Below are 23,890 nucleotides of genomic sequence, written 5' to 3'. Positions count from 1 at the left end.
TCGATCGACATAGTTTTGTAGAAGAGTTAGTTCGATCGTATACTTTAATAATGGTTTTTAATACAGTTATTTTTCAAATACAGTATGTAGGTTAAAACACATGAACAGCATCAGTGGTTTCTGAATGAATGAAAATACCCAAAGACATAAGTTTTCGAAGTAATAAACTGTATGAAATTTAATGTTTAGAACACGTTCATAATAGTTCATGGATGTTTTAAAAGATATTGCTTTTTAATTAATAATTAGAGATTTTTAATTAAACCCTAGGATTATCTGATGTTAACAGAATGGACAGCAGTTTGTTACAATCTCTTAAAAGTGAATCACTAAAATAGATGTTTAAAAAAAGTATATTTATTTCAAAGTTCAAATGTAAAGATCATTTCTATCAGAATGCAGGTAAATCCATGATGAAATGATCGTTTCAGGCTCTATCTGTAAAAACATACAAACAAAATCAATGTGTGGCAGACTAAATTGTCAAGAAATTAATGAATTTACAAATTCTGAAAAGACTGAATCCTACTTTAATTGCCTATGTAATAGTAACTAGTGTCATGTCTTCGTCCCTGAACATTAAGGTTAGTTTACTTCCCACCACTACGTGGTTGGCCAATGAAATGCAAATAACAACAATGGCTAGTCAGTAGGATTATAGATATTACTCATTTATCACCTGATGTGAAAACTCTCCAGCCATGTTGGAGGTCTTCTGGGGATAGAAACAGGTATACTCATGTTAACGTTTCTGATTGCAACTCCTAATGACTCTGTATAAAATCCCACGTAAAGTAGTAGTTATTTCTGATACAGTTTGTAATAATTATCAACTAGCACAAATGTTAATTTTCTGTGAGTGTCTTAAAATTTCACCAAGGCAAATCGACAAATAAACAAACATGAAATCGGCGAAAAACTAAAAAATTGTCTAAGTTTTCTGTCAGCGATTATGAAAAAAGATTTTGTCTTCTAAAAATATAGTTTCGTCCAAAAATACTTTATTCAGTGGCAAAAGGTATATATATATATATGTATATATATGTAGAATAATATTTAAAATTTAGACAGAATTACTACTCACAAAGTGCTGGTATGAAAAATTAGTTTTTTTATGTTTACATTTTTCATGTTTGTCCTCATTAGTTACGGCCCGTAAACACGAAATATGTTTTTAATTCGGCAAATGTCTATTACTAGACATACATAAAAGTAATTCAAAACGCTGCAACTTAACGAGACTGTATGTGTGAGTGAAACGAGCACTATGAACACCAATCTGTTCTTAAGGTAACTCTTTTGTAGAAAGTGTTTATAGTCTAATTCTTTTGATGTTTGTCTTCAATTAGTTATATTAAATTGAAAAAAAATTGGTACTAATAGATGAGTCGGAAACTAAAAATTGTTTGAAGAAAGCAGATGATTTAAAATAGTTGCTTCCACTGAAGTTATAAATTAATTATGAGTTTTTGGAGAAAGTTTAATCAAAATAAATAAACTTCAGACATAGGTCAATCTACTCTATAATTGTTAAACTCCACTCTGACTAATCATAACTAAAACTAACTTATTGTCTTTAAATTTCCTGTGTACACAATTAAACTGAGTATTATCAGTATGTAGATTTGTAGCGATTGTAGTATATTAACAGTTGAATTCACAATTCACAAATCACAAGACCATCAAACTGATTATGATAATTTAACAAATTTAATGCAATCAATTCATCCTAAAAATTCATATTTATTTAGATATGACTTAGTTTCAGGGCTATGAACAAATTTCGTTGGTATAAACCAGACCGGTGTTCTGACTGTTAATTTGATTAGATGCGAAATTCACAATTTTTCTCTCTTGACTTTTAGACCTAAAATGTAATAATCTACCACCAGTTAACGCTGTTTGAATGAGATGTATACTATGAGTGATTAGTAACAAGTTACTTTTGCTCACCCGTTTTTGAGTTATTTATATCTCATACACTAACATATGCTCCTTTACAACTTTATACAAGTTACGCGAAATAGTCCTTTAAACGTAGTCGCTTTTTTACAGATGTTATAAAATTAAATCAGATTAGTGTCTATTGTAAGAATCATGATAAATAGTACTCTGAGATTTTACATCGCTTGGATCAATAATATTCGTATCAGCTCACAAGTATTCCCTTGACCTAAAACCTGAACAGTAATTAGTCAGTCTGCCAATATTATAAAATGATATTATTGAATAGTATTAAAATCAAAATCCATTAATATGTGTCTATTCTAAGTCAATAATATTCAAAACAGCAGGAAAAGAATTGTCTAAAATGTATTGATATTCATTGGAATAAAATCATAATAACACTTCAAAAATTTATTTAGTTCTATATGTTGTGCGATTACTGTTTGATAAAGTTTATTACTAGTTACGTCGACTACTCATCAGTGTGAAAGTTTTCACATAAAACACTTGAGAATACTTGCATATTTATTATTCTTGTTTTCTTAGTAACATACCGTTTTAAAAAAATGCATTTACAGTATTTAAACAAGTCACACATCTGAAACGTCACAATGTTTTGATTCAGCTGGGAAACCACTGAGAGCTAGAGGACTGAACATTTCAACAAGGTCTATCTATGACCCAGAACCTTTGTGGTGTACAATGAACACAATACATTTAAACCGATGTCCATATTTGCATTTGGAAAAACAGCTTTTTAATGTTTTCTGTGGTTTTTAATGATTGTTTAGCGTATACATATATATATATATATATATAGTTTGACCGAGATTTCTACTTTTCTATATCACTATTAGAAAAGTATGTTGGTATAGAGATATGTAAGGTACATATATTCGTACTCCTCTGAAACCGTGCTTCTTGATAAAGTTCTCAAACAACGAGTACCGAGTTTAGTTTGTGTGATTTTGCAACCATTCTACTGTAAACGCCTACCCAAAATATTTCTAGAAGAAGACAAAAAATTGTACTTAACAACGTCTTTAGACAGTACAAATACAAGTTCATACATATTATGTTTCAGTAAGCAATGTATCAGAGCATATACACTAAAGTCATGATTGAATTTCATGTCTTTTTATAAATTAAAGATAATGAACTTCATGTAGATTATTTATGTCTTACTAACGAATTGTGCCATTAGGAAATTAAAAATGTAATATTAGAATGCGTATGACAGAGTTACTTCTGAAAGCAAAGGACCCTGACCAATAGGTTAAAATCATATTAATATAATAAAAAATGATAAAATATTTCACCATGGTTGTTTTAATAGTAACGATAATAATGCATTAGAACAAAATATATGGACAAAGTAACATCACTGTGAAATTAAGGATATGTCATAGTATAGTATAGAGTAAGGACAAACAGGTAATAAGTTTATAGGTATCAATGCCAAGGTTGGACTTTATAGTTTCAATTTAATTGAGTGTTGGGTAGAAAGTTAATAATTAATATATATTTTGTGATATCTCAATGACTAGAAATTTTATTTCTGATGTTTCGTGACTTAATGTAAGCTACTTCAGAGTAAATACGTCAAATACGTCACAAATACAGTTTTCTACACATTGAGATATCAGAAAAAATATATTGATAATAGAACATGAAATAAGTTAGACAAAATATTTTCAATGCGTACTGAAAAAACCATTTGGATAGAAAAATGTGATAACTATAACTGTATCGTTCAGAGTTGAATACACCTCTTATATTTTCAGACTAACAATAATAGCTTTTGCTATGTGTAGAAAATAACTCTGTTCATAGATTTGATGATCCTTTTTATTAAAAACACTGGGACATGTTTGCAAACAAGAATAAGAGTCTATCCAACTAGCTCCACAGTAGTTAAAATGATACATACACATCGCTGAATCGATCATTAGTAGTTTATTCTTAATTGATTTCATCAGCATAACCTTAACTGCCGTGATACTTAATTTCGTGATCCTGAACGTTACCTTTATGGATTTATAGAACGTTACAAACTAAATCACACTTGAACTCGAGTGATAAGTTTCTTTCAAAGTGATTTCTAACAAAAAATATTGAGTGAGTATTCTAATTTACATTGTGCGGAAAGGCTATTACAAAATAAGTGTAAACAAATTTTCATTATGTAGGCGAGAATTAATAGATTTAAACTGATTAGGCTTTATAGAATGATCGGTAATATTTCAAGTGGTTAAGATTAATGAGTTTCTGAATTCACGTTCATGGTCAGTTTAGACTACTTATGGCAAACTCATTAAATTATTCAAATATTCTTTAACCATATCTGGTGTTAATTAGTTCAAGGTGTACTAACACAAATTCATTCCATGAATTAGTTGTTATTTATCAATAAATTGCATTTGCAAATCTGAAGAACCTCTGTTCTGTAGATACGAACTTATGTAACTTATAAAGTATCAAAAGAAAGTAGACTTATTGTTTTAGTCATTTAGTTCTAAGGCTACATTCAAAACTTTAGCACAAGTTAATCAGCATTAAGGACTGAATTCATTTATCGGTGTGATGCTAGATTAATAATTTATTAGCTACACTGATCTATTTTCATAAGGTTTCTGTACTTTCAGTTAAATAGCATGAGTATTATATTTTATGCCTAAAAAGCTTGGGTTATTCTTTGATACTAAGTGTTTTCTTGTTTTCTTTTCCAAACTCAAAACAGACATTGTGGATACATTGTTCCACTGAACTATTAATTAAAATCATGTTTTAAAAATGAAACAAGGAACATTTCCTACATTCTTCTGTTTATTTAATTTTATGTTTAATGCCGGTGTGTTAACTTTACAATCTGAATTAAAGATTTGTCATTCAGACTTGATCACTTCAAATACATTCCAATCACGTCAGTATGAGAATGATGAAAATCTTTTTAATGTTAATGAATCTCTCAATGATAAAATGATGTTTTCAAATCAGCTTAATAGAAGAATGGATTCAGAGACTTTTAATTTTACATTACTTTACACCATGAATAATAATAATGACGAGTTTGATTTTCAATCACCTGCCACAAACAAAAGAATCATTGAGGGCGTTCTAAGACTTCTAATAAAATTTGCTGCCAATAGCAGTACATCATATTTTCATTATTCAAGAAATCGTTTAAGACGCTCATTATCTTCTTCAGACTACTTGTCTTCCACATCATCATCAATGTTGCCATCAACCTCAATGTCTTCAACTATTGCTTCAGAGGATTTAGACTTTGTTCATGTTAAAATTCAAGGAATTATATTCGATGTAAAATTTCAACGTCCTGATTATAAGTCGAACGGTGCAGTACATTTACGTAATCTCATGAAACCCTATCCCCATTTATTACTAGATCCACATTATGCAGAACAAGTCATTACAGCTTATAATCCTCTAGTTATGCAAAATCAAATATGTAAAGAATTTGAACAAAACCAATCTAGTCATTATGTCGCCAATAGTTTCTTCATTGTAAATGACATCGGTGCGCTTGTTGACAGACCAATGCATGACAGACTCCACAGATTGTTCTTTCAAATCACATCTGCACTTGGTATACCGAGTATCACGTGGTTACCAAATAGAGTTGGACAGTTTGAGGTAAGTGAAAGCTTCATTCTATATTCTATTTATTCTGTAGGTCTTTTAATGTACTCTTTCTTGTAAAGTTAAATTGAACAGAGTTGCTGATTTTTAGTCGAAGGGTTCATGTAACCGGAACTCGCTTTATTGTTTCAGACAATATTATACTTGTCTGGCGTCATTTCATAGTGTATACAAATGTCTTGGTCAGTTAAAAAGGTGTTTGTTGAATATAGCTATATTATATTGAGTAGTTTCACACAAGATCGATAACTATGTGTGAGATTCAAACAGCAGTCTCCTTCGTCACCACCACAAATTACATCAAATCAATGCGATGGAATAGGCGATTAATTTTAATCTCTAAAAAACCTGTTATAAATTATTACTGATGGATAGGTATATTAAAAATATAAATAGAGGTTAGATGAAAAGATCTGTATTCACAATATGAAGACACTTTATATCACAAAATGTCAATAGTTGAAAAGGTGGTAGCGCAAGGAATTTGTTTCGTCTTCCTCAGCATCGTGTACGGGTGTACAGTTCAAGGATCATCATCGTCAGGGCTTATGACCTATTTATTTTCAGTCATTTAATTGGTCTTTAAATAGTCTGCATTTCTAATTTCACTCTCTTATATGCTAATACTACTCATAACTATCTATTAATTTTTTTTTTCTGACATTCACTATAATAATTCACCCGTGTATAAAACGATGCACTTTTAAAACTATGATACTTCATTTATATGTATACTATAAAATAACCACCATTTTAGTCGTCAATCAATTATTTTGAATGCATTTTCTTTGCCAAGATAATAACTTATTTCGGTTGAATGAAAATGATAGCTAAAAATCAGTTATCATGAATTATTTCCTTGTATTTAAACCAAATCTGTGTTGTAATTATTCAGAATACGTGTGTTTGCAAAATGTTTCTTTTTAAGTAACCAACCTACTAAAAAATTAACATAATGGTTACGATAGATGCATTTAAGCGGTGACAGTGATAAGATGTTTGTATATTACGGATCTAATTCAATGTTGGTAACAAATTTTTGCCAGCACCTTTGAATTTATAAGATAGCTTCAGTCTCTAACCACATTTGTTAACATAAGTTCTTCCATCAGTACTAATGAGCTGGTAAGTAACGAAACTTGAAATCGATATAAACAGATCATTTGTCATATCTCTGTCATTCACACTTTAAAAGTTGTACTCAACTATCAAAGGAGCAATGCACTGTTCAGTAGGGTACGTTATTCTCCTTCATGACATTGCCATTGATCATGAGCAATATGAGTGGTCTGTAACTAAATGATCTAAAATTTCTTTGAATGCATCTGAGACGTTTAATGAAATCAACAATTAGGTCAATGAGAGTTCTACTATAGAGTTCAAGGTAACGAATGATAAGTTAGTGAACTGGTAGTATACAAAATGCTAATACATGCTATGTATCATTTGATGAGACGTCTTTTGTGACTCATGACGTTTTCTGAAACTGAATGCAGCATTATATTTATAACACTACAATGTTCCTAACCAGAGGATATTGAAAGATTATACAATGATAAATTTCGAAAAGGATACTAGTGGGTTGTTTGAATGAAATTCTTAAATTTCTGAGCTGCTCTTAATTTAGTGAATATATTGAAATGAACTTAGAGTAATAACTACAGAAAACCAAGCTCTCGACTTGTTCATGACAAACAAAGTCACTTAACTCTATACTGGTGGAAGTGTGTTTAATTTCTTAGAATAGAGTATGTTTCAGAAAAGACAATATGTAAATCTAGTTTATTCCAATTTATTCGTGAACTCAACTATCCCGAAGTTCTTTACTATTGGGATATTCAATGAATATTTATTTGAAATTGGTTTACATTGCCGATGGTATTTGTCGAAGATCGACCTCATTTAGTATGCCATTGAACACTAAATTAAGATCTGGTAATTTTCAATGTTGCTCTAAATGAGGTCACCCTGTAGTAAATACCACTGAAAAATCAAACTAATCTTTATAAAACCCGTTTATCGGTTCCGTTATCATATGCTAAATAGTGATTTACTTTGAGATGGATTCCTTATGTTCTATTAAAATATCGTGACAGCTGGGGTCTACATATTTCAGGGATAAAACGATAATTAACAAAGGAATAAGATAGGCAACACGCTGTTTAAGAAATGAATGAAATAACAGGAAACTAGTTCACTGATTTAGTAGTTAAGCGCCTGCTTTGAGACCTAAAACTTTTGATTCGATCTCTGGAGTTGTGGATGTTTACTAATAAAGTGCTTCATACAAAGACAAAACAGCTCCACATTTATCCCAGGTTCTCAGTGGTACCTCGACTAATAATGGTCTGTGTTAATGAAACTTACGGTGCGAAGTGTTTTTTTTATTCCGAAATACATTACAATCATTTCTTTTCCATTTATTTTACTTCTGTAATGAAACCATTTAAGTTCGCTGCCAAGTCATGATGCACAAGATTAATAATTAGTATTTATATGGTTTTTGTTGATTCCTTAGATGAGAATTACAATTTCAATGACTAAGTGAATTATAAATGATTTTGATAAACTACTTCCCATAAATTATTAAATAAATTAGGGATCGTGGGTGCGCACTATTGAGGAGTCCCACAATAGGACGAAACGGCCGTCCATGGTGGTCTAGCTTCAATTAATTCATGATCTCAACTATATAAAATTACTAAAATCTCCAAGAAACCCCTTCTGAAAATAAGGGATTATTTAAAACAATATTTTTTCCACTGTAGTATTCATATGTTAACAGTTTGATTTTATCAATTACAAAGTGAAATATCATTTCTTTGTTATTGCTTTTAAAGTAGAAAATTTTTAAGGGAAGGATTCTATTCGGCATATTATAGTATACAGAATAAATAAAACCACAACTTTTAAACGCTTTTGTTTAAATTTCAAACATAATTTGTCATAATTTCATTTCTTTGTATAACCCTATAGACAGAATTACTAGAGTGAGATGAAGAGTCAATTAATAGTCTTCAAAAAAAACGAATATATTTTGTTGACTCGTAAACATACAAGAGGTGGATGGGTGTGCTGTAAAGCTATTTGTCTATAGCTTCACCATTTACCAAAGCCCATACAGAAAGAGAATTACTTTTATTATAATAAATATATATGTTTATAAATAGTTTGATTCTTAATCACAATCTAAAATTCCATTAATCACGAACACAATTCTTATTGAATTCACTGGTTGTATAAAACGTTCTTCTGAATCAACGACTGAGTAGAATAAAAATATCTGATTCATATAATGAACAAAAAGAATTCCCTTTTTGAATTTACTCCCCAGTTTCATAATAATAATAATCATTATTATTATTACTATTATCTTTCGACTCTTTGTGAGGAAACAACACGCACAACTGTCAAAAAACCGATATTTTATTATTTTCGTAATCCTATATTTTTTTTCATTTTCTATAAATAATATGCATTGAACACTAAATATTGTTGAATTAGAAAGGGAAACTTAAGTTTCAGAGAAGAGAACATCATCATTTAACATCAATTTCTTTCTTAAAATCTCCACCTGAAGTCTATTTTCTATTTGTTTCTATCTTTCTGGGTAAGACGTAGAAGGTAGTATAACAACTACTTATCTTTATCTTTGAATGTTGTTATATTGTGAAAAAAACTTCAGTGAACTAGGAAACAGGTGGGGACGATTAATGTATGTTGATATACAATTATAGAATGTTTGGATAGAATATGATAACCATACATTGAATACTTCATTGAAAAATTTCCATCATTTGTCCTTCACATTCTGTATGACCAGTTTATTCAAAATTCCTTTCTAATTCCGCTTTCGTTTTCTTCAAGTTAATCTTCTTAGCCTTCTGCTGCCAGGGTTTCTACTTCCGATTGATGTTAACTACTACTTATGTCGGCAGATATAAGTAGCATGCACCACACAACAAAGTATATGAATAACTTAAATGTAAAATAGTTAAATATTTATTAAAGAAATCGACAACGTTGATTTACACATGTTTTAATGTGGAGATGAGCTGAATTCGCAAGTAATGTTCGAAATCAATGAACAACTTCCGAAAACTTGTTGAAAATCAAAATAACGTAGTGTAAGTTGATTTAAGGCGGTCAGTAGGAACTAGATAGGCATTTTGTTTTGATTGACTATATTCAGTTAACCGTGAAAGGCGGACATTGCTCACGGTAAAAATGGAATTCCATTCATGAAGTCATTTACTTTGTCACTAAGTTATTCAGGTAATAACAGACTTCTTGAAAAGTTAAATCTCAGAAAACTAATCAAGTTTTATTATATTGCTGTTAGTGCTAATTTATTTCAAAGTAGCAGGTTTACGACGTTAGAATTCAGTTAAATGACTTAAGATTGTTGGAAAATCTTTTTTGTTTGAAGCTAGCTTCATAGTCATAAATACTCAACGGAATACCATTACCTTCAGTTTCTTTCTGTTTGTCACTCGTTAGGATAGTAACATATTTTACGTATTGTCAACTTTACCCCTGAATACATAATGTAAAGACACGATTGAAAATAAACTGCTAAACCCTTTTTTTAAAAAAATCAGTTAAAATGTAATAATATTTCAAATTTCAAATTTCACACAATGAAAAATAGGAAACTTATCAAAATCATCTTAAATATATAAAACACAACACAGAAAGCGTAGTTTATCATCATTGAAGTGTAACAGAATCTGGACAGAAAGAGTTACAAGGAGTAAACTTTCATAGATAAGAAAACCATTTCTTCAAATTGTTTTTAAAATATTGTGCTTTTGTTGTTATTTGATTTCATTTTTGTTAATAGTGGTTTTCTTTCTTACTGTCATATGCACAAACGTATATGCACTGTCTACCCCCGGTTACTACACCATTGACTAAGAACTCATGTACACACATGTATTGGTCGATAAATATGTAAATATATCATCTTCGCGTGTGTATTTTGTGCAAAGAATTGCATGTCATTTTTTAAGTTTGCATTATGGACGATATATGAATATAAATATGTATGTTTGTTTAATCCAAAATATACGAATATTTCTTTACTTTAAACAAAGGACACTTTAACTGATTACCCATTTTCAAGATTTTTATTTTGTTTTAATAAAACCGAAGATTTGTGCACCCAAGTAAATGACTAAAACAATCATCAACTACCATCTTTTAAATATCATTAAACTGAAAGTAAGAAGTTGGAAATCAAAGTTCAGAGGTTATAAAGCAATTCCTTTTATCATCAAATTTGGCCGGTGAAATAACTTTCGTAAGAGAAGATAGTTTATGGTTATATATAAGTGTACTTCGTAGACCAATATAGATTTCTAATCAGTGACATAATACTAAGAGGTTTCTGTCGATTTGCAATCAATCAACAATAAAGATCACCATAACTGGATGTAATTTCAGTCATATTAAAAATCTCATTCTATTAGAAACACATGTAAATGAGCAAAAAAATATTATTTGCCATAGGTTTTTAGTAGGTGTAAGAATTAATATTAGGGTGATGTTTTATTTTTTATTTCAAGGCTCGTTAAATAGATGTGGCTGCATCGCAGATCTGTTGTTCACAATAAGAATCGAATCCAATAACTACACCTTGAAATATTATCCTCTTCTCCGAAATGTTAAGGCACTTATTTGGAAGCATATAGATATGTAATTCGGGAAAATTGATGGGAATAAATAATCAACAATAACACAATCTAGATATATCTTCATTTGTGTAAATGGTAAAATCCATTAAACAAAAAAGAAAGTGAATATTTTAATTAAAATTTTTTAGCCCGCTACATGTTTTCCTGATAATTATTATAGAAACGCAGAGAATTCCTCTTTGGATTATGTAAATTTCAGCACATAATGTCTGTTTATTTGTAGATTTGAACAACTGGAAACTGTTTTTTCACGTATAATTTTAATACCCGTAAATGTTCGATAAATTAACACTGACAAATGAGGAAAATTTCCAATGTTGTATGGGATTTAAAAAAAGTACACTCAAAACAGTATATCACTTTGGTTAATAGAATATGGAATATTTTGATGGTCATCGTTCATTTCAACAACAATATACTTTGTAAACGTCCTTTATTGATAAGCTATGATTAATGTACTGTAAGTTGTTATAACGCTCAGAATTCTTCATCTACACGAATGCAATGCTAATTTGCCTTAGACAAATATCTACACTAGATTCCCTTCCAGTGTCTATTCTACAGGACTTCAACACAAGTCAGACCAAGAATACATGACTAGCGTGACTAGAACCTAAGTATATTTCCACATCAAAAATCGACAACAATCACAATAATAATAAGGGTAAGAGAATATATAGCTCATCTAACACCTCTCAGACTATCTACTAGTATGACTAGGCAAGCAAGCAGTCATTATCTTTCTCGTCCACACATCAAAGTACTGAAGATTATGTTTATCGGTAATTATTTAACTGTAGTGATAATCAAATTATTTGTTAATGTTTTATAAAAAATTAGGTAAGCTTTTGCATTGTGTAGGTTTATTAATGCGTGACTATATTCTCTTAATTACGGTTAAAATTCATTGAAGTAGATTCACCTTTAACATAAATGAACTATCGCTCTTTTGTTAAAAAAAATAGTTGAAATGCCCACTATTTATATCTTAGGTGAATACTGATATTGGGTTCCATAAGCATGGATCAGTCAATTGGGTCTATTAGCAAACGTCAGTCAACAAAAAAAAATAAAGAACATAACAGTAGAGGTAGTCAGCTAGTTTTTAAAAATTTAACATTTTCAAAAACTGTAACACTGTTGATCTAGTTATGACAAATTGGCTAACGAAGTAACAGAATATTATTATTATATTTTGCTGGCATTGAACATCAATTCAATAGACAATAAAACTGTTTAATGTCTGAATTGAATATTCTATTTCATTTAGATGTATTCGCTATTATAACTATTGAAGGTCATATGATTTACAAAATTATACATACAGTTTGGCATTTGAATTTAATATTTATTTATAGTAAATATGAAGTTTATATTTTTGTCGCTTGAAGCTTTTTTGCAACAATCAAGTGTTAATCTCAAGTATCTTAGTTCCATTTTATCAATAATCGAAAGGGTTAATTCTATTTTCTACCGGTCTGAATTGAATGTTTAATATAAATTGATGTGATTCTTTTTTTTTTTCAACCTCATCATGTGCTTGGTTATTTCTGTCTTATTGCACAGAAGATGATACTTTTATGTGTATAATACAATTTGTGATTACTTTGTTGGACATTGTCTATCGTATTTTTTTGTTGGCTTCAGAGAACTTGTAACAAAAATCAAGTTGACTTAAATCATCCTATTTAATCATATATCCAGATGCATTATTTGAACTTATTAAAAAACTACAGTGCAGTAAGAAGACGAAGATCATTAGAACTATGTGATGATATATTAGCTCAATACATTTCGAACAGTCTGACCACACGCAATATACTTGTTAAGAACATTTATATATAGAAATAAATGGTCAACTAGACTAGAAATGAAGGGTATGAGGTGACAAGGATATTAAAGAAAATAATGTGAAAACAATTTGACACCTAATCACTCTAGATAATAAGCTAATATTGTCAGGGTATGTTTAAAGTGAGAACAAACTGTTTTTGAATACACTCCGTTTCTTGTCTAGTTGACCATTTATTTTGATATATAAATATTCTTAACAAGTATATTGCGTGTGGTCAGATTGTTCGAAATGTATTGCGTTAATATGTCACCTAATTCTGATAATCTTCGTCTTATTACACTATCGAAATTTATCAAAGGGACTAATTGCTTTATATATTTTTCGTTTTTCTAGTAAGCATATTCCCTCATTACTTATGATATTATATGACTCTAAAGATAGAAGATTTTCACTACTATACATTGTTATAAGTTATTAGATTAAATATTCTCAACACAGTCTATACTTTAGGAGTGAACAAGAGATCTGAAATAGTTTTTTTTATCACAGGTATCAGTTGACAAAATTGCTTTTCTAGGATGGAAATTCTCACAATTACTAAGTCGTCATTGAATTGGATAAAATCAAACCCTTCAAACTCATTTTATCGCACGATATTTTTAAACAATTTGTCTAGAGTTATATAGTTAAATTGCTCACTATCAAACCATTTGTGAAATAAGCAGAGGACAATTTCTTGTCATGAGGAATAAAGGTTTTATTTTAGAAAAACGTGAGGTCTGATACATTTTACGGCCCAACTGGATTACATGATTTTAGTCTAAGATTATTTACACAAACTAAGAGGTGCAGACACTTTAATCATCTGTAGACAACGAGATCGTGAAAACTATTATACTGAATTAAAAGAGAAAGATATGCATTCTCATACAACTTATATATGTTGTAAAATATCCAACATGACCGGAACTAATTATTATCATATATGATTTAATGCCATAAATTAGTTGATATCATTAGCAGTGAACATTATAAAGTTGTTTACAATTGGTAAACATAATTTCTGATTGCCAATGATAGATTATCAGCATAAATAATTTTACTTTTATCAAATGAATCCGTAGCAAGAAAACTAATGAATATAGAAACTATTTAGAATTGATGCGAATTCCTATGAGTTCAGCTGTAAGTTAACATTCAAATGGAACATTGTTTATTGGACATGAAATGATGCAAAATATGTTTTTACAGACATTTAATTTCTTAATTGTTTACATAGCTAAATCGGACCGTAATTAAAAATGAATATCCGATACGTAGAATACCTACATTGCTCGAATACAGGTTTTTTTACTAAAAGTTCAATGATGATTAAGTTCCCTTTGAAAACTAGATTTCAGAGATTACTTTTACACAATTTAGTTATTCATCCTAACAGATAACACTATCAAGTATTAAATAGTCAAAATCAAATCCATAAACACTCTCATGTGAAATTGAATGGTATCTTTGAGATTTCTAATAAGGATCAATTACTAAACTAATTCTTTCTTTCATATCAGTACTTGATAATATCTGTTGTAGCAAATACAACATAACGCTATGGAAATATTAACACAAATGTCCCATCCTAGTTTAGGGCCTCAATAACACAATTCGTTGAAAACTGGAAGGTAAATATAATGTCTTCTCGAGAGTTTCAATGTCTACTGATGATTTTCAGAACTTATCCAATTACTGTCTAGTGGTATTTAACCTCATTCGTCCTGACGCGACTTTATCATTTACAGTTATACAACACAGCACTTAGTTGATTCATATTTTAAACTAACGCATCCAGTAATTCCTACTGTCCTTCAGTAGACACAGTAAAATACCATTTGAGCGCCTTAGATTTAAATATATGGGCGTTGGAATCTATCCTCATTTGAAATGGTATTTATGACCGAGAATGAATGTAAGTTTAAAACAGGCTCCCTTATTTAGTAATACCACTCCTACTGAAAATTTTGAGAATATGACATTAAGTTATGGTAACAAATAACCCACAAAAGTATCTAAGCGTTTTACCTCTTATCGTTCTTATAAGTTTATAGGGTATATTTTTTATATATCGTTTCGCTTTTTACAATTGAAATTTGTTTTAATTAGCTTGATGATTCACAATTAGCTATTCGATTAGAACCTTTAACATGGCATGTTGCGAGAGCTTTGGTTGATTTTATGCATGCGTATAAATGGAATCTTGTAATTATGGTCTATAATACACTAGTACCTGGATCAGATGTATTAGTTGAGGAATTTAGAAAACTGCAAGTTGAACGAAGTGCACAAGATCATCCAAATTATTTTGAGTAAGTAATTTATCATAAATATAAATTTATTGTCTTTGATTCATTTCATTCCATCATTGTTTTCAATAGTAAGTTGGCGTTTTATTAAATTTATGGCTAATATTAAGACAACAATGAATCATGCATATTGAAAACATAAATGAGATTCACTTCAACCGAATGAATTAAATACAAAGCAATTGTTGGTTCTAGGTTTGATGACAATGGTTAACAGTATCTGTTGCAACATTGGTCTGTTGAGTGAAAGCTGCTATTTTACCTGTAATTAAAAGTACAGTGTATTACTGGATGGTAATTAGTAATCGAATTCAGAGCAAAGGTGTTTAGTTATCGGATGCATATATGCCAACAAGAGATTAATCAATTGCAGTCCTAAACATCAATGGGAAGATACAAGTACACAATACCAAGTGAATTTAAACTTCATCCCATTGCACAAACAAGTGGCTATGAGGACTCAGTAGCTAAGTGGATAACGCGATGGCATTTGAAGAGAACGGTACTGTGTTCGTAGTCCCAGAGTGAACATCAACTCTGAGATACAGATACATCCAGCTGACGAATCCCAAGTAGGACGAAACTGGATTCCACTGCTAGCCACTATCCATCTCTGCTTACAATGGTTGTGAATTAAGACTATATCGAGGCAATACACACAGTATGCACATATGCCAATTAGAGACTGACCAGTTGCAGCCCTAAACATCAATGGGAAGATTCAAACAAACATTACTAAGTGAATTATTGTGACAAATATTATAGGTTTAGAACAATAGCTTAACAGTCCATGGTCAACAAGTCAGATTGTATACGAGTGACTCAATACTGTAGACTATATCTTTCTTGGTCAAAACATTAATGATTCAATTAGTTTCTAATAAGCCCATTATGAAAATTAACTACAAACTGAATTATTACCCGAAATGTAGAAAATCGAAACTATTAACAAACGTATTCTTCACTCTGATCTATAGTTAGACCAAGATCTCAACACTACCTTTGTTTTATACGTATGGGCCAATTCACTTCGCATATTTTCTTTCCTATTTGACTACTAATCATTTCACATTCAGATCCCCGAGCTACTATTTTTATTTTATGATCATTTCATTCCTTAACATAGAACGTTTGGATATTTAAATCGCATTTTTGTACACTCTCCCGTTTTAGTTTGACCGTTAACAGCGTCTAAACGTTCGTAAAATGAATTTAATTCTCACTACAGATTTACTCGTTACCATATTTTGAGTACAAATCGATGATTTGGTAAGACGATTCTTCGAGGAAATTCCGGAAGCAATGACAAATTATTCTTGTCATATATTCTTACTGAATTCAACTGAGTCGAAAAAAACTCGCTAAAAATTACAGCATACTATAAATAGATTGTCTAGTTTTCATGCGGACATTTTCAATTTTCAACTTTAAAACCATTTACCTTTTTTCAGTGAAATTCTGAGTGACCTCTCAAACTCCCAACTCAGTCTTAATAACACAAATCGGCAGTTATCACTAAATAAAATAAGAATATGCTTAGGTGTGTATTCAATTGCCAATATGAATACCTATCTAGATTACTTATTTTGATTCAAATTTATTTCTTCCATTTATATTCCAGATTTGAAATAAATTATCAATTTCCTTTTGAAGGGTTGACTTCTCTTGAATTTACAGAATGTATAAATCAAATGTTAAGGGAGATTCGACCATGTTTAATACCATTAATTAATATTTTAGAAAGCATATGGCGTGCCGATGCACGAGTTATTATATTCAATGGGAATTTGTAAGTTGATTTTATTGATAAGAGCTTGTTAGACAATCGACTTTACAATTTACTTTTAATTTCAATAAAAAGTCTAATGCAGGGAAAATAAGGTTTAGATATATGTTCAACTCAGTGTAATAATGATTTAATGTCAGTAGATATATCATGTGATTGCTATAAACTATATACGTTACGATAGTTTATAGTGTAAAACATTTCATAAGAATATAAATACGTGGTGCAGTAGATTTCCGCCTCTATGATATGGTAATAATGTATAAGATACGCTCGACCTGTGAATTAGTGGTTTTCTGACTCTGAGTTGAGGAAATTTAGAATAATAAAGTTTTTTAAGTTACCCCGTGATTAGCTTATTGTTGACGAGTTTCAAACAGGATGAAATGAGAATCTTATATTCCAGTTTTGGTTGGTTTCCTGGAGAACTATATTTACATAAATATCAACGAATACATTCATAATATACAAATGCCATTAGAGAGTGATGAAATTTAGTCCTTAGTATTATCAGTTGGATAATAAAATGCCTTGAGAAGTAGTTATTAATTGCAAGAGCTCATCTTGCTTTTATATCCCTGGTACTTAATTTGAAAATGTGAAATTCGTTAACTGTCGAGTTTCACTGTTAAAAAAATGGCTTCAGGACAAAAGCAATAATGAAATCTCTAACTATTGCAAACATACTTGACTCACGCATGTCAAGAACTTTAAAAATTTCTTCCTGGCAAGATATAGTGATTTTGCAATAGTGACTTAGGTGTAGGTTTATTACCTAAAAACTTATCCTTAAAATGTACGGAACATTTTTAGACAATTAATGCCTTCATTTGGTTGTATGAAATCAATCAAATAAGAGTACTTTGTCATCTGCTTATGTGAATCCGTACACATGTAAATTGAAACTATTCACAACAGAATCTTACATCATTTAACGTTGATTTGAAGCCATAGAACTACACCATGGACTGTTTTTCAATTAGCTAACTAGTTGAAAGCTGAAGAATTTTAGAGTTGTGTTCTTAGGGATAATCAAGAAGTCGGTATTATTAATTTTACATCCATCAATGACATCAGCTTTTGTCATATTGTTTAAAAGATAATCAGATGATATTTATATACGGAAGTATAAATGAATGTCTTATCAATTATATTTATAGAATTGATCTCAGTTTTCGTATAATTTGATGTAACTTGATGATCTGTTTCTATATGATGAAATATAAGTATATGGGTCATATTAGTCTTAACAGTTGTAATTCAATACAATGCTGTGTAATATAAACATTATATTTGATTGAGACATTACTGTCAAAACTAATTTTATTCTCATCTTTAATTTAAAATCCACTCTCATTTACATAATTTGATTACAACCGAGTGGAGATGATTCTTGTTAAGAAAAAATTCCTCTCTATTATTATATGTATTTTCATAGTTCTGGATTCATAAGTAAACAATAAAATGACTCAATGATAATTTCTTTGACAATTACTTTGGAATGACAATTGATTCAACTCTACAGCAAGAACTTATTTCATTAAGAGTGTACATATGCCTTCCTTATAACTTAATACCAGCATGAAGACTGGATCTAGGATTTTCCGTCACATTTTTCAAATCACCTAATATGTAGTAGTAAATCTTTAACGAGAATTATGTTAAACAACTTTATGTAGCTCCCATTAATTAAGCATATCGGTGTATTACAAAACTGTAGCAAGAGATCATTTACTACTGTATCTTTTAGTTTATTGTTTGTCCAAAAACTAATAAAGAACAATTTCAGAACTATAAGACTTTTTGAATTCCTTTATTCTTTTGAATAAACATAATGAAAACTATTGACAATATAAATGTTTAGAAAAAAAAACAGTATTTTCTAAGGGGAAATACTGCACAGCTGTGCAAATACAGGACGTTTAATTTCGTATATTTTGTTATCAATTCATCAGTTATCCGCCATATGTTACACTGTTGATTGGGGCACACGTGTATTCTCAAATAATCAGACAATGTTTGCATTAGATGGTGTATAACTCACTATGAACAGTCTTAAAGCCCCATATAACAGGAATATTTTCGAAGTCCAAAATTTGGACTATTTTCCTATAAACGGCTCATTCATTTGTCATAGAGACTATAATTTACAATAAAAAAGTATGTTATTATTCTTGTGTGTAACCGGTATATTTTAGTTTTTTAAGTACATTGTAATATGTAAAGGCTAGGGTTCTTTTGATTGATTTTCTTTGAATAAATAGATATCTTAACAAAAGTCCGTTTATTTTTCTAAATCTCGCAAGTCACTGGAACACCATTTTTATCGAGAGTTGTTTGTAAATGACATAAAACATTTATGCCTTGATAATTTTGTAATGAAATTAAACATATTAGCTCTTAGTTTTAATGATTTCTGACCAATTTAGAAAATGTGAATATTTATTAGAACGCATTGAAGGTGCTCTTGATAGATGTTTTGACAAGCATTCTCGTAATTTAAAATTTCATGTAGAAGTAAAAGCTTAGATGTTAACGTTTTGATTTTAGTTTCCGAAGTTTCTAAAAACGTCACATTGAAATGATCAATAATATATTAAAGAAACAGATACGATATGTTAATACTAAAATGATCTTTCCATAGACGATAGTTTTATATAAAATTAATTCTTGACCTGTCACATTTAGAATGGAAATCTTTTATACACTTTTATTGCTCCTCTCTAAACGAGTTTTGGGAAATTCCCTATGAATTCTAAGTACATCCTAATCCAAATTCTAAGGAACCTCACTATTGGCGGCCTGTTTAAATATCTGGGCTACCTGTTACTGTCATCTAGATATTTCAACAAGTTATCTAATTTTGTTTGTTTTAATACATCATTATGCCTATTAATCGCACAACCTACTCAGGTGCGTTTCTGAAAAGTGCAAGACCTTTCTCTGTAAAGGTTACAGAAGGCCTAATCAGAGATATCGTGGTTGCCGGCAATACGCAGCGAGAAGAATGTACATTATCCAGATGTCGATTGACTGGGCTTCTAACTGGCGATCACTCAATATTTATCGTCAGGAAGGACGAAGAAGCAAGAAACGGAAACTTGTTGAAGTACTTTGTGCTGAGAATTCTATATTGTACCAAAAATATAATATTGAATAAAGCTAATAATAATAAGTATCCACAAGACTGAGAACCCTTCGACAGATATTGGCTTTCAGTAGTCTTTAATGTTGTGGCTACCACTCAGCATGACTTTTAAGCATTTATTATCAGTAAACTTTAGTTATAGCCCCTAATGTGTTATAAAGTCAAGTTAGTCTTCGAAATTTTTGTACGATTCACTTTGCAACACTTGTTATTGATAATCGATTGGGCCATTTAATCTTGGAATCCAAAATGGACTTGAAAGCCTAGCTGATCATAATTCTAGATAGTTTACTATCATCTGTAAACAATCAGATAGATAAACTATTCACCCCCTGGTAGATTATTCATTTGAAGTAACGGTGAAGAGAGCCTAAAGTTATCCTTTGAAATATTTCACTTTTCAAAACTTCATACGAGAACAGAGTACTGTTGAAATTCATTTGTTATCAACGATCGTTGGGATACATTTAGTTCATTAATCGAATTCATCTTTGATTCCTAAAGTTTACTATTTCACTCCCAGGCGGAATATCTTATCGAGGGCTTTGATGATATCTCCAAATATTACATACACCCATGTGTTTCAGGCTCTAGTCGCAACCCGAAATTTTGTTGCAATGAGGTTAGTTAAACACGATTAATCTGCTTTAAAAACATGCAGTTCATAGATCCTTGATTTACAACAGTAGATATGCATGTATCTAACAATATGAATACTAGTAACCAAATACTTAATTACTTGAAAATATTTACAATACACCTGTGCATATATTTTTACTAATTTCACTGATGCTTTTGATGTGGAGACAATGATTTATTTGCATTTTAGCTTTGATCTAAATACACTACTTTACATAGCAGATAGTTTGAACGGTACAAAACATGAACATTTGAAAGCGTTATTTGGTGAAGACTATGTCTGGATTTATACACCATCAACAATGAGTTCTCTAACGGTAGCTGATAATCAAGACAAAGTATCATCTGATAATAACGTTCTTGCAGAATCAACAATGTTTAAAAAAATTCCTGGAATGTTTGGTAAGTTTCTTCTGTTACTTCGTTAGTGGATTAATAACTTATTGATATATTTTGGATGATAATAAGCCTTTATAGTAAATTATCCGAAGCTAAGAATGGGAACTAGTTGATTATAACCAAGTATGATGGATCCTATCATTGCCAGAACAGTAGGTGAGCACTACTGGGTAGTACGAAGCAAGAATTAGACGATTACAGGTTGCTCCCTGGTTTGTTAAACTTATATGGCTAATGAGTGGAACTAATTTCAAACTGACCCACTTCCATAAACCCTTAACTTTCACGAAAATATTCAAGATCGGTATAAAGAACTACTGTAAACGAAATATTTGACTTTTTCTCGAATGAATATTATCAAACAAATTTGTGTTAGAGTGAAAACTTTTGAAACTCAAAACTACGAAACCAATAAAATATGTATTCTGACCAACTTTATTCTGTATAGAGGTTTCATTTATTTTTACCTCCTGACTACCCAGCAATTCTTGGTTGTTTGAAATCGTTAATGATTTGTTTCATCTTCGCGTAGATATAACGAGACCGTAATCTTAATTTCACATATTTTTTTATTGCTATACAGAAACAATTTTCAAGTTGTGATTAGTTATGTTTTAGATAATAAATGTTTGTGTTTAAACTAACATTGATGCTTCTGGTGGCTGGCATTGAACTCAAGGTTAGGATGTTAATGTAAATGAAGACAAAGCTGCCCAAACCTTTCAGTTAATACTTGGTGTTTTCGTCTTCGTTTGTATGCAACTACTAAGGTCAATACTATTGTTTCGAGGGGTGCTAACTTTGTGGATGTGATTAATGAAATCACCGCGATATATGGATGGAAGTCTAGGACGATGAATAAATAATAATCACAGTGGTGCAGATATGCTCATTTTTAATGTGTCCCCAAATCTCAAACATGGTATAACTTCATGTTTTTTTTTAATCCAAGATTTTATTCGTTTAATTTTTATTTAGTTTTCCAATAACGCTGATTTGGATGTTCCAATTTCTTTGCCTTTCATCTTGCTAATTTCGTTTCAATGGTTTAATCTAATGTGCTGTGGCTTGGGTTGACGCAGTTCTACAAAGTTGAGCATTTTATTGATAATGAAATGATTCTTCACAATAAAACCTATGGCATCTAATTTGAACTTATTGAGAGAATCGACGAAAAGCCTTGTATTTACCGCTGTCAACGCTAGGAGACGTCTTTTCGATCATGCAAGGCTATAACCACCTTAAAATTAGTTTTCATTGTAGTGGTTACTTACTGGTGAATTCCTATAAACATTGACTTTATATGAGCATCATTTATGAATTTCTTAGCGAAATCATGCTTTCTTAGCTATTTATAAAATTGTTGGATACTTCTAGATAATCAACAAATAAACGTGAACTTAGTTTTCATGTTGATTGATATGCCCCAGCACAACTTATCTGAAACCTTGAATGAGCTGAAGTAGAGTGAACTACCGTAATTTTAGGTTATCCGACCTAGTAACTACATCACAAGCTCGCTCGACAAACTCCAGTTAGCACCGCAGATTAAACAACATGAAATTAATTACTACTCAGTGGTGAATTTCTGTGATGGATCAAAGAACATCGAATAAAATTAAGCTGCAGTCTATCATTATCAAATTATTTAACCAATAGTGGGAACGGGGAAAAAACAAAAAAGGAAACTTTATGCGGCATACATCTGCTGTAACATATCATTATATAATATACTACATATTTATTTCATTTATTTTAGTGGCAGACGAAATTAATTTTTATCCCCATAAATAGTCAGTCATTATTATTTTCACTGTTAATTAGAATTTGCATGTTTCGATGAACCCAATACTTTGAAAAACCATTAAATGAATTCATTCTTTCTTGTCTTTATTATCAAAAGGTTTAATTTGTTTAAATGATCATTCTAGTCGTAGAAGAAGTGCTGAAATAGCACGAGAAGTTTGGCAAAAATCAATGATTGAATTAATTTATCAGTTGACTCAAATCTATCCACCAGACAAATCAATACAAATCGATACGCCGAATAGAGATACATTAATTTACTTTAAACAGATTTTAGAGAAGCTTAGACCTGTTAAATTATGTCAATTTTCCGACCATTTAAGTTGGCAATGGGGAAGAAGAATGTATGAGTAAGTGGACTTCTATTTGCAATATTAATCAAAATAGTGTCTTATGAAGTACTAATACAAACTTTGTATTTGGCCGTAAAATGTTACTTAAACTAAATTGTCTACTCTATCTCTAAATTTCATTTTATTTGGTATGAGTCTGATAAAATATTTTTCTACCGCATCTTTGAGGAAATCTTAAACAAGTATATTTATAACAGAATTAAAACGTACTTATTATTGATGCTAATTACAAACTGATTAGATGTGAAAATACTCACAGCTGATATTTTTCTGAAAGTTCTCGATTTATGGATTCGAATTTAAATCCCCT

The 23,890-nt window shown here is 30.4% G+C and overlaps 3 protein-coding genes across 3 annotated transcripts in view; all 3 read left to right on the top strand.

Moving 5' to 3' along the window:
- Positions 1 to 4,740: 4,740 nt before the first annotated feature.
- On the top strand, positions 4,741 to 6,910 carry Smp_147380 (hypothetical protein; the record flags this gene model as incomplete). The annotated part of the gene is made up of 2 exons (XM_018789269.1): positions 4,741 to 5,601; positions 6,803 to 6,910. 2 exons carry the CDS (start codon positions 4,741 to 4,743, stop codon positions 6,908 to 6,910), a joined length of 969 nt encoding a protein of 322 aa, XP_018654729.1.
- An 8,139-nt stretch (positions 6,911 to 15,049) lies between these two features.
- Smp_193600 (hypothetical protein) lies at positions 15,050 to 15,456 on the top strand (the record flags this gene model as incomplete). Its single annotated transcript, XM_018789268.1, has 2 exons — positions 15,050 to 15,055; positions 15,250 to 15,456. 2 exons carry the CDS (start codon positions 15,050 to 15,052, stop codon positions 15,454 to 15,456), a joined length of 213 nt encoding a protein of 70 aa, XP_018654728.1.
- Positions 15,457 to 21,324: 5,868 nt separating this feature from the next.
- Positions 21,325 to 23,890, top strand: part of Smp_147390 (putative glutamate receptor, NMDA) — a gene marked incomplete at both ends in the record, with an annotated part of 30,415 nt that continues 27,849 nt past the window's right edge. Inside the window, 2 exons of the mRNA XM_018789267.1 lie at positions 21,325 to 21,424; positions 23,325 to 23,577. Coding sequence (XP_018654727.1) covers positions 21,325 to 21,424; positions 23,325 to 23,577 — 353 coding nt within the window. The remainder of the gene's footprint in view (positions 21,425 to 23,324; positions 23,578 to 23,890) is intronic.

This window comes from Schistosoma mansoni, chromosome W, assembly GCF_000237925.1.
Source record: "Schistosoma mansoni strain Puerto Rico chromosome W, complete genome".
Taxonomy (NCBI): Eukaryota; Metazoa; Platyhelminthes; class Trematoda; order Strigeidida; family Schistosomatidae; genus Schistosoma; species Schistosoma mansoni.
This window is presented reverse-complemented; position numbering and strand designations above follow the sequence as displayed.